Source organism: Colias philodice, chromosome 30, assembly GCF_061535455.1.
Source record: "Colias philodice isolate Cphi_HAF_F1 chromosome 30, ilColPhil1 Martin Lab GWU primary, whole genome shotgun sequence".
Lineage (NCBI taxonomy): Eukaryota > Metazoa > Arthropoda > Insecta > Lepidoptera > Pieridae > Colias > Colias philodice.
In genome coordinates, this window is record NC_143115.1 from 1,444,515 (window position 1) to 1,462,998 (window position 18,484).

The 18,484-nt window shown below is 36.8% G+C and overlaps 1 protein-coding gene across 2 annotated transcripts in view; it reads left to right on the forward strand.

Annotated features, from left to right (window-relative positions):
• LOC149475375 (uncharacterized) overlaps positions 1–18,484 on the forward strand; it is a 93,896-nt gene that overhangs the window by 32,923 nt on the left and 42,489 nt on the right. For both annotated transcript variants that reach the window (XM_089713305.1, XM_089713307.1), the window contains exons 2-12: positions 3,001–3,537; positions 5,531–5,661; positions 6,192–6,392; positions 7,045–7,163; positions 7,750–7,874; positions 8,490–8,581; positions 8,839–8,939; positions 9,415–10,012; positions 11,135–11,260; positions 12,126–12,225; positions 12,944–13,043. In XM_089713305.1, the coding sequence (XP_089569431.1) occupies positions 3,191–3,537; positions 5,531–5,661; positions 6,192–6,392; positions 7,045–7,163; positions 7,750–7,874; positions 8,490–8,581; positions 8,839–8,939; positions 9,415–10,012; positions 11,135–11,260; positions 12,126–12,225; positions 12,944–13,043 (2,040 nt within the window). In that variant the 5' untranslated portion in view covers positions 3,001–3,190. The remainder of the gene's footprint in view (positions 1–3,000; positions 3,538–5,530; positions 5,662–6,191; positions 6,393–7,044; positions 7,164–7,749; positions 7,875–8,489; positions 8,582–8,838; positions 8,940–9,414; positions 10,013–11,134; positions 11,261–12,125; positions 12,226–12,943; positions 13,044–18,484) is intronic.

Consider the following 18,484-nt stretch of genomic DNA (forward strand, 5'->3'; position numbering starts at 1 on the left):
TGTCACAATGTTAGTCTGCATACTCCTCCGAAACGGGTGAACCGATTCTCATGAAATTTTCTGTGCATATCGGGTAAGTCTGAGAATCGGCCAACATCTATTTTTCATATGTATCACGGGCGAAGCCGGGGCGGACCGCTAGTTACTTATATAATTACCTCTCATATTACCAAAGTATTATATAAACAGGTTATTTAAATAATAGATTACCTACCTACCTATGAGTAGTAGGTACTTTTGATCTGAATTGTTTATGGTTTCACAATATAGGTGCAATAAGATAAATGATAATGTTTATTCGCCTTAATTTCTTTGACGATATACTTCCATGCGATTGTCAACCTTACTACCACGAAATAAAGTCTAAATTTATACGCAACGTTCCAATTGACCCTTTAAAGTTCCGACAATTGTGAATTAAGAAGGAAACGCTTTTAATTTAATTGAAATTATGCTCTATTGTAAATGTTTGTAGGTGCCTTTTTCTTTGTACCTAAAGTGGTTCTTTGCGTAGGTGTATATTAAGGTACAGGAAGTAAAGTCTTCCTGTTTGGAATTTTTAAAATATTTTTTTTTTATTGAAAATTGGTGTTTCTTTGAAATTTTTGAATAATTGAAACAATTTAAAATTTAGAAATAACGTGTCTAGCAGTTGGGTATGACCGTTAAAGATTTAGTGATGAAAAATGTATTTTTTATATGTGTGTTCTGCTCACTTCTGATTGCACTCAATTATTTATTTTTATTTTTTTCGCATTTTTTACCTTTTACAAATAAAAGTCATAGGTAAACTACTCCTGTTCTAATCTATACTAATATTATAAAGCTGAAGAGTTTGTTTGTTTGTTTGAACGCGCCAATCTCGGGAACTACTGGTCCGATTTGAAAAATTCTTTCGGTGTTAGATAGCCCATTTATCGAGGAAGGCTATATATCATCACGCTACGACCAACGGGGGTGGAGCCACGGGGGTGAAACGGGGGTATATTAATAAATACAATGGATCACATTTGAACCGATATTCTGTATGAATATTTAGTTAAACATAAGCTTATTCATCAAAGCTCACAACTTTCAAAAACATGACAAATATAATAAAAATTTGCATCCAAATGTGTGACTCAATACAGATTGCGTAAGAATTTATTTTATGGGATGAATCGTGAAGCCATTTTTTGATAAATTTTATAAGAGATTTAATAATTTAACAAAACTATATCGGTCAATAGAGCCGAAAGTATCTAGAGTGTTAGCAAATAAATAAAAAATATAATGTTACTTAGGAATGATGTAGCTTTCTACGAGTGAAAGAATTTTCATTATTGGATCAATACTTCCGAAGATAACCACCGACAAACATACAAATAAAGTATCAAGTATAGCTTCTCCTCCTTTAGAAAAGATTTGGTAATTTGATTATTATGAACGATGTTCATATTGGTGTTTTATTTATGGTTTCTAATTACTTTTCTTGTAAGTTGATTGGTAGAAATGTCTGTTCGAGATAAGCCTATCGTTTGAAGATAAATATTAAATAACATAGAACTAGTAACTTACAAGTTTTGTTTTATTCAATACTTTATGGTGTACTTATTTAAATAAATATATTTTCATTTGTAATTCAACGATAACTTACGTAAATCTAATATCTATAATATAGATTCTATATTATAAAGGCGAAAGTTTGTAAGGATGTATGGATGTATGGATGTTTGTTACTCTTTCACGTAAAAACTACTGAACCGATTACAATGAAATTTAGCACACATATAGAGGGTAACTTGGATTAACAAATAGGATAGTTTTTATCCCGGAAATCCCACGGGAACGGGTACTATGCGGGTTTTCCTTTGCAAACGCGGGCGAAGCCGCGGGCGGAAATCTAGTTTATTAATACATCAGATCCAACACCAATTTCGTAAACCGTACCTAAATGATCGCCTCTTTTCTTCAAGGTATAATGCAGGGAAAGGCAAAGAATATTTTCTTAATTCACCCTCTTATTTAGAACATATTATTAATAGTTACTTACAAGTTTTGCTTTATTCAATACATTTGGTGTATTTATTCACAATAATATTCGTCCATACATAAGTAAACGTTAAGTCACATCACTTATATTAATACGGTTACCTTAAACCGTTCCTAAATAATCGCCTTTTCTAAAAAGTAAAATGCAGGCAAAAAGCAAAGTATATTTTCTTAAGGCACCCTCTTTTTTCGCTACGAAGACACTCAGGATGAGGTAAAATCTCCGGGCTGTATCTTTTAACATAGGTTTACAAAAGGCTATTCAGAAAACCTAGCTTCAGCTTAGTGCACGAGTGCTAGCTTGCGTGTGTTTTTTTTTAATTTCTCAAGCCTTTTGTACAAGCTGTTGTGGTTTTTATAAAATGTTGTGGTTTTGGAATAATGTGTTAGGTGTTTTTGGACGTTGGTTTTGTTGGAATGTTTTTGATACGGATAGGTTTGTGCAGATATTAAGTGGTAAATAATGATGAATGTGACTAGAAAGGGTCATACGCTAGATGTTAATTTGATACTTATACCTAGATTTAAATTACTTATTATAGTGTGTAATTCATGTTTAAATATGTAAATACTAGAGGTCCGCCCCGGCTTCGCCCGTGGTACATACTACATATTTCGCAATAAAAGGTAGCCTATGTCCTTTCTCGGGTATCAAAATATCTCCATACCAAATTTCATGCAAATTGGTTCAGCAGTTTAGGCGTGATTGAGTAACAGACAGACAGACAGAGTTACTTTCGCATTTATAATATTAGTATGGATTGGTGCCTTTATGTTATGATAATGTGTTGAACCTTATCATTTGAAATGGTATTTAGAGGACAGTTTATAGTATATAGTTTAGGGATTATCAATTATCACAAAATCTTGTTATTATAACTGAAAGTTAGTTCCTAGTTAAATTAAACGATTTTATCATAAGAAAATTTATCTACTACTCCTAATCTTTATCTTATTTCCTTGTTACAGAATCGAGCAGACAATGATATGCCACATCACTATAACGTAATATTCAGTACAAGAATGCCACGAATCTCTCGAGAACCTCACGCAAATGTGATAAATTACCACGTTCCTCTAGTTGTTAGCGTCAATTAGCCAAAGCCCAACCCTCAGAGGGATTCTATTTTGTAACCAAAGCGTATTAGCGTAGCGTAGGATGTCCCAAATGCCGATATACAGTCAGGTCGCGCCGAAACAAGCGAAGAAGAATGGCAAGAAAGCGCAGGGTAGTTCGAAGGAGTTCGATCCGTTGAATTACAATCATGGGGGCAACGTACAGATATTGAACGCGCCGCTCGAGAGTCGCGTAGAGAAGCTAGAGAGGAGAGAGGCGAGGGAGGGTAGGGAAGGGAGGAGGAAGGAGGAGGTGCGTAGGAGGACGCAGAGGAATGAGCCGGGGGAGGGGAAGGTGGAGGCGTATCTGCGGCAGAACCAAGTGAACATACGGCAGCAGCAGAATCGACATTCGGCTGTTAGGCAAGCGGAGCATAGGGTTAATTTGAGGTTAAGTAGTCATTTTTAGCTGTGGATTGATTTGAATGCATTTTCTTGCGAAGTCATTGAAGTATAAAATACCGTTCTGTCACATATTATCATAGATATTGTTATAAATCTAGAATCTAGATTTATAACAATATCTATGATCTAGATTCTAGATAATCGAGACGTCTTATAAAATTTGTTTGCCGTATTAGTCCAGAAAGGATGCGTTTATTATTGTAAAAAGAAAAAATAAATAAAACCGGCCAAGTGCGAGTCGGGCTCGCGCACAAAGGGTTCCGTAGCAGCAAATATAATAAATTACAGTTAAATCAACCTATCTCAAAAACTATAAGAGATACTTTGATCAAACCAAAAATCGTTGAAAGAGTTAATTAGCATGCATCACCTCTATTTTTTTTAGAATTTTATACCCCGTAGTTATAAAAATAGAGGGGGGGGGACATACTTTTTACGACTTTGAGAGCTGATATCTCAAAAACCGTTCACTTTAAGAAAAATGTTTTTTAGAAAACTTTATATCATTTTAAAAGACCTTTCCATTGATACCCCACACGGGTATGTACATCGAAAAAAAAAATTTCATCCCTCAGTTACATGTATGGGGGGCCCCACCCCCAATTCTTTTTTTTACTATTTAGTGTCATATTTTTGTAGCGGTTCATACAACACATATTCCCATCAAATTTCATCACTGTAGTACTTATAGTTTCCGAGTAAATCGGCTGTGACAGACGGACAGACGGACAGACGGACAGACGGACATGACGAAACTATAACAGCCGTACAAATAAAAACTTGCTTATTCAAACCTTATGCAATGCATAGATATGATAAGAATAAATAAAGAATAAGGATGTCATAATTTCTTACAAATAAATTTGGAATAACGTCGATGTATCTATGCTCACGCTATGCAATAGGCGCGAAGCGGCAACGTCGCAATTCATTCACAAAATTATGAAAAACATTGAAATTGTCTACGGTTAAGCCTTGGTGCTGTCATTTTGCTGACGCTCGTTTGACTTCGTCGAATTTGTTGTGAAGTTTCATCATACGATGTTCTGTTAATTTATTTTTTAAATATTTATTGGAAATAATTTAAATATATCATTAAATATGCAAGCAAATGATAGATAACGCGATCCGCTATACGAAGATAAACCCACCTTGAGATAGAGAGTTGCCAAATAACTGGTACTCAAAACATACAACTCCAGGCTTAGAAGATTTATATTTTCAACGAAAGTGTATATATTATTGTGATAAGTTTAGAAATAAGTTTTATGTATGTATGGTTTGGCGCATGTTGTAAATAAATAAATCATTATAAATATCAAAAGGGTTTTTCATAATTTCGTATATTTTGACATTTCATACAAAATTTTCCATTTCAATAGGTACGTAATGAAATTATTAATTTGCTCAACTTTTTCTACTTCTCGTATTACTCTCATTGCTATTATCTCAAATTTAGATTGAAAATTGCTTCTAAAACTTGTAAAACACAGCACAATGTACTAAAAGACATGTTATAACTCGGTTATGTCAGACTTATACTAGGGTGGTAGCCGTAATAAGGACGGAATAGCATTAGTATGAATACTTATTACGAAGTTATACTAGGTTACATTTATTTCGTGTTTATTTGTATGATTTTTCCTTATTCTTAGTTTATTCTTTGCATAAAATGTTATAACTCGTTTATTTGTACGGCTGTAAGGGTTCCGTTTTTGCCATTTTGGCTACGGAACCCTAAAAAGTATAATAATATCGCGTCCTTATATATGTACATTTTTTAAATAATTCTATAGTGTTTGTAAATCGTGTATTCTTAACATTGCGTTCATGCTTTTATCATGCAAACATTATAAAGAATATTCACTCATAAATAAAATCATATTATAGACATTTCATTCTATAGATGTAAAGTTTTTCTTGCCCTCTATGAAAATATCAATGCATAGGCGACTATATTTTATTTCATATTTAACAGATCTCTTCCCCTTAACGAGGTGACCGCTCGCGGCCACGACCGGACACCAACTGACCGGCACCGCGGCTTTCCTGAGCGAGAATCGCGCGACTATAGGAGAGAGCGAGACAGAGATAACTTTGACTTTGATGGTGGGTAGTTTGAGATTATGTTAACACTTTTAAGTTGTAATAAATCATAATGAATTTTTCAGCTTGGTTGTACTGTGTTATCGGTTATTAGTTGTTATACCATTTATTCGTTGTTATATAAACTGGAATAATTGCGATCCCGACGTTTTCAGGCTTCTCAATTAACCAGTTTCTAAAACAGGCAGGTTAATAATAGGACAATCGTATTATTTATAGTGAGAGAGATTATTTATGTAATCATAGCCAACTCAACCATATACATACTTATACTTTACTGTATTATACATATAATTTTCATGCAGTTTTTGTACAACAGAATGCTAATCTTATTTTTAAGTTCGTTGGTTACACTGAAAAACATAATAATATGTTCATGCAAATTAATTTAGTTTAAAAAGATGTATTATTTTCTCAGTTAGGTATAAAACCAACGTGTAACACAAACCAAATATAGGCAAGATGTTTTAATAATATGACTTCTGTTATATAGTGTCTGATTTAATTAAATGCCTATTCCAAAACAATTCCAGGCGAACCGCTCAGCCCCATAGCTGCGCGTGCGCACGACTCTACCCGTCCCGTTCGCAAGTCGACCTCTAGCCAACGTGTGAGCGAGACGACCATATCGACGGACAAACGCAGGTTCTTCTGTCGCGAGTGGGTGTTCCAGAAGATTGCGTATTGTCTCGAGCAGAGGGCTGTTAGTAAGACGTGTGGCGCGTTGATTTTGGGTATGTTTTTGTGGAGAAGTAGATGGTGTTGGATTTGTATTTTTTGGGTTAATTTTTTTGTTTGTTTTTATTTGTAGTTGATAAATGTGTGAAGATCAGGGCCCTAATTTTATTAATATTTTATTTCCTTTCTAATTAAAGAAAGGCGAAGTAACTTATTCAACAAATGTTCACCACTAAACAATCTAATTTACAGATAAGTTTAACAGAAAAAAAAAACAGCTCTTTAACAGTCGGTCTTCTTTATCTAATAATAGCTTTGAAATATTGGCTGCTTCTTTTTTGCAATAAACTCAAAACTCAAACTCAAACTCAAACATTTATTTATTCAATTAGACTTCTTCGAGAAGCACTTTTGAAACGTCAATACATATTTTTAACATTTACCACCGATTCGGAAAGCAGTATCTATGGAGAAGAACCGGCAAGAAACTCCATAGTTGCTCTTTTAAATCATTTCAGTATTACAATTTAATTTTACAAAATATGTAACTGTATATTATCATAATATGCCAAAGAACTGTCCTGTGGTAATAAATCTAATCTATAATCTTTTACAGGCGAGAAACAGTCTATTTCTTATCTTTTACCTTTCACAAAACTTTTACAGGCGAGAAACAGTCTATTTCTTACGTTTTATAACTATTTACAGGCGATGCGGGTAGCGGCAAAACGGCATTATGCCAAGAGCTCAGCCAACCCGGGCCGGGCCCGCAGGCGCGGCAGCAACGAGCGTTGAACCGCCGCTTGCTGGCTAGGCACTTTCTGCAGGTGAGTGGTGATGATGAGGATGAGGATGATGAGGATGGTGATGAGGATGATGAGGATGGTGATGAGAATGGTGATGATGATGATGAATTTCGATTTTGGTGTTCAAAAATGTTTAAAGAAATTGCCGTATTGATCGAGTACGAGTTTTACCCTTAACAACATATTTGGTGGTTCATTTTTATTTATATAGATATCTAGATGTATTCCTAATAATATTATAAATGCGAAAGTGTGTTTATTCGTTTTAATGTGACATGGCCATGGGTAACCCCATGGCCATGTCACCGGCTCAAGGTTTTGACAACTTTGACAGCGGTGAAACGACTCATACTAATGCTAATATTATAAATAGGAAAGGTTTGTATGTATGTATATACATATACATGGTTATCACGCATAAACTACTGGACCGATTTTGATGAAATTTAGCACAGATAATCGTTAGACCCTGAGAAAGAACATAGGCTACCTTTTATTGCGAAATATGTTCCACGGGCAAAGCCGGGGCGGACCGCTAGACTACAATAAAAATGATGAAGATGATAATACTGTTCATGACAATAACAATAAATAATTGTAATTCCAGGGTCCAGGCGAAAGCGCCCAACGACCAGGCGAGTTTATACGCTCACTTGCCATGCAGATACTGAGCCATTCTGCGCACGCGCGGCCTGATAGAGAGCATAGCGTACGGGATGTGGTTGGGAACAGGTATGTTTGAACTATGATTTTAGCAATAGATAGTCGGCAAAATTTCGATAATTTAGCAAAAACTTTGTTAAGTCGGGAAAATTTCGATTGGACAGGAAGATTTTGATAAGTCAGGAAATTTTTCGATCGGTAAGAAAAATTTTGAAAAATTTCTATAGATAAGGAAAATTTGTATAAGTCAGGAAAACTTCCAAAAGTCCGGAAAATTTCTATACGTCAGGAAAATTTCTATACGTCAGGAAAATTTCGAAACGACTGGAAAATTTCTATGACAGGAAATTTCCATAAGTGTCCGCGCAAATTTCATTAAGCCAGGAAAATTTCTATAGATAAGGAAAATTTGTATAAGTCAGGAAAATTTCTATACGCCAGGAAAATTTCTATACCTCGGAAAATTTTCTATACGCCAGGAAAATTTCTATACGTCAGGAAAATTTACATACGCTAGGAAAAATTTCTATACGTCAGGAAAATTTCTATAAGTCAATAAAAAATAATATTATAGATAAATTAAAAAAAAAATACGTATTTAAGGCGATAGAAACGATTCAACTATAAATTTAATATTTAAACATGGTATGCATAATAAATAACCTTATATTTCGTGATTTTCAGAAATAATTCGGAAGAAAATTTGATACAACGGTTCCGTGAGATGGGAGAGGATACGGAAGATTGTTCTAAACCGTTGTTGGGTGATTGTGAAGGTAATATTATTATTTATTTAATTAAGTATTTAATTTCATAGATAAATTATAAAATATAACCAGAGAGATAATGTAAAAAGCAGTTTTAATCCTACTAATATTATAAATGCGAAAGTTTGTGAGGATGTGTGTGTGTGTGTGTCACGTCATGGAGTGAGGCGACGATTTTGGTATCTTTGAATCTTGTCATAGAAGTTTCACTTCTGACACGTGCGCTCTGCACACACGCTCTTCTATCTTTTATCTATCTTTTACAGATCGCACGGACGACGACGACGTTGGCAGTAGTCGAAGGAATAAAACAATAGATAGATTGCACGAAAGAGACACGTATATGGACTGTATGGCGGATGATAATGTGAGATTATTCATTTATTTATTCTATACTAACTGTGCTGTGCTGTTTTACCTGCATTGCTCCGCTCCTGTTAGTCTTAGCGTGATGATATATAGATCTTGCTCGATAAATGGGCTATCTAACACCGAAAAATGCCGTAGTTACAGGTCCGATTTGAAAAATTATTTCGGTGCGCTAATCTCAGGAACTCCTGAGATTAGCGCGTTCAAACAAACAGTTTTATAATATTACGGTATAGGTTTGCGTTACGTATTTTTTTTCTAATTATAAACTCTTAGGGCCGATTTTTCAATCCATAAACTTATCCGCCCAATAAAGTATTACACTATAATATTAAAATGTCACCCGTAAACTATCAAATACGGCCAAATAATACATTTTTGAAATGGTAGGTACGTTATTCGACGAATAAGTATGAACCAAGGATTGAAAAATCAGCCCTTATAGATACTAATTAATCATTCCCTTTTCACAGTTACCAGAAATAATGCCGCGTACGAGCGCAAAACCGACGAATCCGTTTGTCGAAGACATGCGGCTGTACGAAAATCACGAAAACCTCTTTCTACGGAATATATCCCAACGCCAATCGAAAGAACTGCGCAATTCCCGCCTTTTACGACAAAGTTCCGAACCGTTAACCGAAAAAAAACCGGTATTACTCCACAAGAGCCTATCCACGGAAACAGAAGAGAAAAAACCGGAAAATTCACCGCCCAAATCGAGAATACCGGTCGCGAACTTCAAATACCCGAATAAGAGTGAGCTAAAACCGGAATCGCCGAAGAAATCGGTATCGGAAATACCGGAAGTTGAATATCAGAATGTTTTGGATAAAGAAGATCCTCCGCCCATACCTTCTCTGCCAATAAGTCAAAGGACTATAATAGCTAATGCGTATTATGAAAAATTATTATCGGATAGTGAAATACAACAAGCGTTATTGCCGCAGAATGTGGAAAAAGCGCCTGATGAGTGTTTTAAGAAGGCCATATTGTTTCCGCTATTGGAAATAGATCCGCCGAAACAGTGTTTGTTTTTGTTGGTCGATGCTATCGATGAAGGTACTACTGGTAAGTCCTATCTTATCCTACTAATATTATAAATGCGAAAGTTTGTGAGGATGTGTGTGTGTTTGTTACTCTTTCACGCAAATACTACTGAACTGATTAAAATGCAATTTAGCACACTTATAGAGGGTAAGTTGGATTAACACATTGATAGGTTTTATCCCGGAAATCCCATGGGAACGGGATTTATGCGAGCTTTTTTTTGAAAACGCGGGTGAAGCCGCGGGTGGAAATCTAGTGATTTAATATACTTGTAATATTGACCTCCTTGGTACAGTGGTTGACGCGTGAGCGTAGAACCGAGGGCTCCTGGGTTCGATTCCCGGTGGAGACGAAGAAACATAAATGTCTCGGTCTGGCAGGACACAGAAGGCTGATCACCTACTTGTCCCTAAAGAAAATCAATCAGTGAAACAGATGCATAATGCATCTGCCCCTTACCCCACTAGGGGACAGGACTTCACATTCATATTGTTTTTAGATGTACAAATACTTACGTACTTTCTTTTACGGAAGACTTTTTGGAACTGTTAAAATGAAATATTTTTATTTTGCATGTAGTGGTAAGTAAGTAAGGTGTTAGGTTCAATGTTTTTATGACATATACTACCCTTATCAATGGTGTGTTTAATTTTTATTCTGGATAGAAAGAAAACTGTTTTCTATAACAGAATTATCGGAAAATTTCAGATGTAATCCCTACTATATTATTAATATTAACATTATATTATAAAATATGCGAAAGTAACTCTGTCTGTCTGTCTGTTACGCTTTTCCGCTTAAACCTCTCAACCGATTTTGATGATCAATCTTTAGACCCTGAGAAAAAACATAGGCTACCTTTTATTGCGAAATATGTACCACGGGCGAAGCCGGGGCGGACCGCTAGTTTAAACTACTCTTAAATAATTCCAGGAATTTATATTTCTAATATCTTATTTATAGCCAATTCCAAAATCTTAAATAAAAAATGATAGATTTCTCCTAATAATTAACGACCTCAAATCCCCAAATTTGCTTGTTGTTTTTGCGAACCTTTAAATATTAACTTATTTCTAATAAATATCTAAAACTACTTAATTATACAATGCAAACATTACACATGATTTTTCCCCATATTTTCAGGTAAATCAGACAACGAAAGCGGTGTAGGCGGTCTACTATCCCGCCATCAACATTTACTACCCCATTGGTTGCTCCTAGTGGCCACGGCTAGACGACACTCAAGACATTTGACTAAAATGTTCACAGGTTAGTTGTATTTTAAGTGCAAACTAGCTGTGCTTCGCGGTTTTACCCGCAGTGCTCCGCTCCTGTTGGTCTTAGCGAGATGATATATAGCCTATAGCCTTTCTCGATAAATGGGCTATCTAACACCGAAAGAATTTTTCAAATCGGACCAGTAGTTCCCGAGATTAGCGCGTTCAAACAAACAAACTCTTCTGCTTTTTAATATTAAGTGTGAATTTACAAAAAATTTATTTCATTTATTTATTTTCATAATGTACGGATAACACAAATCCATTTGTTATTAGAATAAGAAATAACTTAATAATATTAGCAAATTAGGTCTAAGTAGGTTAAGACCATCACAAGACACTACGCGTAAACATGTGATTTTGACGCAACAAGTGTACGCACAAAGTGTCCTATGATGAGCGCAATTATACCCTCAGCAATGATCTTCAAAAATTTAATTATGTAATAATAGTTTGGATTTTAAGGTTTTTCAAAGTCAATATAACGATTATTTCGTGGTTATAATGTTCAAATCTATTGTATACGTTCATAACAAAACTCTGCCTTATGCACACAGAGGCAGAGTTTTGTATCGGACAAATTTTAAGTGTGATTGTAAATGGACTGTTCTGGTACGATTCAAAAAAAAATTTGATAATCACCACACCACAAATTTAATATAATAACATTATTTATTAATGTCACTATAAAATACTTCTACGTAAATAATCGCCTCATTTGTTAAACTCAAACATTTGTTCGACCTACTGGAAGCACTTTTAAATCATCATAAAATAGTTTTAGCATTTATTATGTGCGTTCCTTTTTATACTTATTGTCTTGTATGTTTGAAATGATTCATCTATGTAAATTTTAGGGTTCCGCAAAATAACACTTGATGAGTTACAACGCGCGCACGTTTCAGCCGACGTACAACGCTATGTACTGGCTAGATTGGATACGGAACCCAGGTTGCGGTAAGTTAGCTTATTCATAAAAAAAATATTAAATATGTAAAAAATAGACAGTAAGTTCCAGGTAAAGGTACGATGGATTTTCAACTCTATGACCTAAACAATAAAGTTGAAATTTGCTATGACTTATCTTTAATATACGAATCTTTAAGGTACGAATGATTTTCAGCTTTACTACCCACAAAATAAATTTGAATTTCACAATTACTGTTTCCACTCTGACAATACGTAGTTGTTTTTGTTATTGTATAGTAAAGTTTATATAATTATTTCTAATCAGTGGTCGAGGGTCAAGCAATTCAGTTTTAATAATAACTTATCATTACATTGATACAAGTGATTTTCAACTCTATCACCTTATGTAATAAAGTTGATTTTATTTTCCCACTAATTTCAAATGTAGTAGTTTTAGTGGTTGAGTGTCAATTCATTAGGTGTTCAGAATGATTTGCAAAGTATACATAAGTTTGAAGTATTTTCGTCTCTATTATCTACATTCTACACAATATACTTCAATCTAGTTGAAATTATTTTGAAAATAAATATTATTTTGCAAATAACTTACTAAGTCTATATAGGCCCTAATGAATTTCAGCTCTATCACCCATATAAAGTTGTTATTCAAAATGCGATCAATCTCTAATCTATAATGCAATCATTTGTATCATACAAATGATTTTCAACTCTATAACCCTTACAATAAAGTCCATTTTCCCACCAGCGGTCGAGTATCAAGCGACTCAGCTGCCGCAGCGGCGGCTGCAGCTGCGTTGGACCATTTGAGGATCAAGAGCGATGGATGTTTGCTTTATTTGGAGAAGGTGGTTAATTATCATTTTATTAATACGTCTTTTTTATGTAAGATTGAATAGTTGAGACTGAAACTTAAATTGTTACCTGCTTGATTTTTATATAAACTTTTATTTACTTCAGATCAGGTTTTATGATAGAGTTTAGCTCCCTGACCTGTTAAAGCACCTGTGAAATCTCCCTGACCTGTTACAGCACCTTTTAAAGCTCCCTGACTTGTTAAAGCACCTGTAAAAGCTCCCTGACCTGTTTAAGCACCTGTTAAAGTTCCCTGACCTCTTAAAGCACCTGCTTAAGCTCACTGACCTGTAAAAGCTTCTGTTACAGCTTCCTGACCTGTAAAAGCACCTGTTACAGCTCCCTGACCTGTAAAAGCACCTGTTAAATCTCCCTGACCTGATAAAATATCTTTTACAGCTTCCTGACCTGTAAAAGAACCTGTAACCGCTCCCTGACCTGTAAAAGCACCTGTAACAGCTCCCTGACCTGTAAAAGCACATGTAAAAGCTCCCTGACCTGTATAAGCACCTGTTACAGCTCCTTGCTCTGTAAAATCACATGTTACAGCTACCTGACCTGTAAAAGCACATGTAAAAGCTCCCTTACCTGTAGAAGCACCTGTTACAGCTCCTTGATCTGTAAAAGCACATGTTACAGCTACCTGACCTGTGAAAGCACATGTAAAAGCTCCCTGACCTGTAAAAGCACCTGTTTAATCTGCCTGACCTGATAAAATATCTGTTACAGATTCCTGACCTGTAAAAGCACCTGTAACAGCTTCCTGACCTGTATAAGCACCTGTTACAGCTCCCTGATTTGTAAAAGCACCTGTAAAAGCTTTCTGACCTATTTGAGCACCTGTTACAGCTCCCTGACCTGTAAAAGCACCTGTTATAGCTCCTTGACCTGTAAAAGCACCTGTTATAGCTCCCTGACCTGTAAAAGCACCTGTAACAGCTCCCTGACCGGTAAAAGCACCTGTAAAAGCTCCCTGACCTGTAAAAGCACATGTAAAAGCTCCCTGACCTGTTAAAGGACCTGTTTAATCTCCCTGACCTGATAAAATATCTGTTACAGCTTCCTGACCTGTAAAAGCACCTGTAACAGCTACCTGACCAGTAAAAGCACATGTAAAAGCTCCCTGACCTGTTGAAGCACCTGTAAAAGCTCCCTGACCTGTAAAAGCACCTGTTTAATCTCCCTGACCTGTAAAAGCACATGTAAAAGCTGCCTGACCTGTATAAGCACCTGTTATAGCTCCATGACCTGTAAAAGCACCTGTTATAGCTCCATGACCTGTAAAAGCACCTGTAACAGCTCTCTGACCGGTAAAAGCACCTGTAAAAGCTCCCTGACCTGTAAAAACACATGTTAAAGCTCCCTGACCTGTAAAAGGACCTGTTTAATCTCCCTGACCTGATAAAATATCTGTTACAGCTTCCTGACCTGTAAAAGCACCTGTAACAGCTACCTGACCAGTAAAAGCACATGTAAAAGCTCCCTGACCTGTTGAAGCACCTGTAAAAGCTCCCTGACCTGTAAAAGCACCTGTTTAATCTCCCTGACCTGATTAAATATCTGTTACAGCTTCTTGACCAGTAAAAGCACCTGTAACAGCTTCCTGACTTGTAAAAGCACATGTAAAAGCTCCCTGACCTGATAAACCATCTGTTACAGCTTCCTGACCTGTAAAAGCACCTGTAACAGCTACCTGACCAGTAAAAGCACATGTAAAAGCTCCCTGACCTGTAAAAGCACATGTAAAAGCTCCCTGACCTGTAAAAGCACCTGTTTAATCTCCCTGACCTGATAAAATATCTGTTACAGCTTCTTGACCAGTAAAAGCACCTGTAACAGCTTCCTGACCTGTAAAAGCATATGTAAAAGCTCCCTGACCTGTAAAAGCACCTGTTTAATCTCCCTGACCTGATAAAATATCTGTTACAGCTTCCTGACCTGTAAAAGCACCTGTAACAGCTACCTGACCAGTAAAAGCACATGTAAAAGCTCCCTGACCTGTAAAAGCACATGTAAAAGCTCCCTGACCTGTAAAAGCACCTGTTTAATCTCCCTGACCTGATAAAATATCTGTTACAGCTTCTTGACCAGTAAAAGCACCTGTAACAGCTTCCTGACCTGTAAAAGCATATGTAAAAGCTCCCTGACCTGTATAAGCACCTGTTTCAGCTCCTTGCTCTGTAAAAGCACATGTTACAGCTCCCTGACCTGTAAAAGCACCTGTTTAATCTCCCTGACCTGATTAAATATCTGTTACAGCTTCCTGACCTGTAAAAGCACATGTAAAAGCTCCCTGACCTGTATAAGCACCTGTTACAGCTCCTTGCTCTGTAAAAGCACATGTTACAGCTTCTTGACCAGTAAAAGCACCTGTAACAGCTTCCTGACCTGTAAAAGCACATGTAAAAGCTCCCTGACCTGATAAAATATCTGTTACAGCTTCATGACCTGTAATAGCACCTGTAACAGCTTCCTGACCTGTATAAGCACCTGTTACAGCTCCCTGATTTGTAAAAGCACCTGTAAAAGCTTTCTGACCTATTTGAGCACCTGTTACAGCTCCCTGACCTGTAAAAGCACCTGTTTAATCTCCCTGACCTGTTAAAGCACATGTAAAAGCTGCCTGACCTGTAAAAGCACCAGTTACAGCTACCTGACCTGTAAAAGCACCTGTTATAGCTCCCTGACCTGTAAAAGCACCTGTAACAGCTCTCTGACCGGTAAAAGCACCTGTAAAAGCTCCCTGACCTGTAAAAGCACATGTAAAAGCTCCCTGACCTGTTGAAGCACCTGTAAAAGCTCCCTGACCTGTAAAAGCACCTGCTTAATCTCCCTGACCTGATAAAATATCTGTTACAGCTTCCTGACCTGTAAAAGCACCTGTAACAGCTACCTGACCAGTAAAAGCACATGTAAAAGCTCCCTGACCTGTAAAAGCACATGTAAAAGCTCCCTGACCTGTAAAAGCACCTGTTCAATCTCCCTGACCTGATTAATTATCTGTTACAGCTTCCTGACCTGTAAAAGCACATGTAAAAGCTCCCTGACCTTTATAAGCACCTGTTACAGCTCCTTGCTCTGTAAAAGCACATGTTACAGCTCCCTGACCTGTAAAAGCACATGTTAAAGCTCCCTTACCTGTTGAAGCACCTGTTACAGCTCCTTGATCTGTAAAAGAACATGTTACAGCTACCTGACCTGTGAAAGCACATGTAAAAGCTCCCTGACCTGTAAAAGCACCTGTTTAATCTCCCTGACCTGATAAAATATCTGTTACAGCTTCCTGACCTGTAAAAGCACCTGTAACAGCTACCTGACCAGTAAAAGCACATGTAAAAGCTCCCTGACCTGTATAAGCACCTGTTACAGCTCCTTGCTCTGTAAAAGCACATGTTACAGCTCCCTGACCTGTAAAAGCACCTGTTTAATCTCCCTGACCTGATTAAATATCTGTTACAGCTTCCTGACCTGTAAAAGCACATGTAAAAGCTCCCTGACCTGTATAAGCACCTGTTACAGCTCCTTGCTCTGTAAAAGCACATGTTACAGCTCCCTGACCTGTAAAAGCACATGTAAAAGCTCCCTGACCTGTAAAAGCACCTGTTTAATCTCCCTGACCTGATAAAATATCTGTTACAGCTTCCTGACCTGTAATAGCACCTGTAACAGCTTCCTGACCTGTATAAGCACCTGTTACAGCTCCCTGATTTGTAAAAGCACCTGTAAAAGCTTTCTGACCTATTTGAGCACCTGTTACAGCTCCCTGACCTGTAAAAGCACCTGTTATAGCTCCCTGACTTGTAAAAGCACCTGTAACAGCTCTCTGACCGGTAAAAGCACCTGTAAAAGCTCCCTGACCTGTAAAAGCACATGTAAAAGCTCCCTGACCTGTTGAAGCACCTGTAAAAGCTCCCTGACCTGTTGAAGCACCTGTTTAATCTCCCTGACCTGATAAAATATCTGTTATAGCTTCCTGACCTGTAAAAGCACCTGTAACAGCTACCTGACCAGTAAAAGCACATGTAAAAGCTCCCTGACCTGTAAAAGCACATGTAAAAGCTCCCTTACCTGTAGAAGCACCTGTAAAAGCTCCCTGACCTGTAAAAGCACCTGTTACAGCTTCTTGACCAGTAAAAGCACCTGTAACAGCTTCCTGACCTGTAAAAGCACATGTAAAAGCTCCCTGACCTGTTTTAGCACCTGTAAAAGCTCCCTGACCTGATAAAACATCTGTTACAGCTTCCTGACCTGTAAAAGGACCTGTAACAGCTCACTTACCTGTATAAGCACCTGTTACAGATCCCTGACCTGTTTAAGCACATGTAAAAGCTGCCTGACCTGTAAAAGCACATGTAAAAACTCCCTGACCCGTTTAATCTCCCTGACCTGATAAAATATCTGTTACAGCTTCCTGACCTGTTAAAGCACCTGTAACAGCTACCTGACCAGTAAAAGCACATGTAAAAGCTCCCTGACCTGTAAAAGCACATGTTAAAGCTCCCTGACCTGTAAAAGCACCTGTTTAATCTCCCTGACCTGATAAAATATCTGTTACAGCTTCTTGACCAGTAAAAGCACCTGTAACAGCTTCCTGACCTGTAAAAGCACATGTAAAAGCTCCCTGACCTGTAAAAGCACATGTAAAAGCTCCCTGACCTGTAAAAGCACCTGTTTAATCTCCCTGACCTGATAAAATATCTGTTACAGCTTCCTGACCTGTAAAAGCACCTGTAACCCCTCGTTTTCACCAAGAAACAAGTGAAATACTAGTTTGATACAAAACTTGTAGAATACTTTTCAAAACATAATTATTTATTTTACACATGTATTGAGACTGTCTCAAACATTCTTTCGTTCACACTTTGTAGCCAACAAGTATTTATACAAGTATAAAACACATTTGCGTTTACACTGAAGTCTGTGACATGGTACAACTTGTCTGATCCATTGATAGCGTTCTCACCTACAAAACACAGTCGTGGTTTAGATAAGTATCGCTTATTTTATTGCAATTTCTGTATAATACTAGTAACAAACAAGTTTTAAACTTTATCCATGTTTGTTGGATAAAGTTTTCAACATACATACATATCACAAGTTTTTTTAAAAATAGAAATTATAAAAGTAGGTACGACTGAATTTGTCTCGAATTCTACAAGTATTGCTACAACAAAAACAAGAGATCATAAACATGTAGGCAACTTAGATCAGGCAACTAGAAGTTTTCAACCAACAAGTTTCATATAAGTTATCCTACATGTATCAAATTTTGTATACAACATGTTTTACACATGTCTATGAGAAACGAAAACATTGCATCAAATTTGTAAAATACATGTATTATACTTTGGTGAAAACGAGGGGTAACAGCTACCTGACCAGTAAAAGCACATGTAAAAGCTCCCTGACCTGTAAAAGCACATGTTAAAGCTCC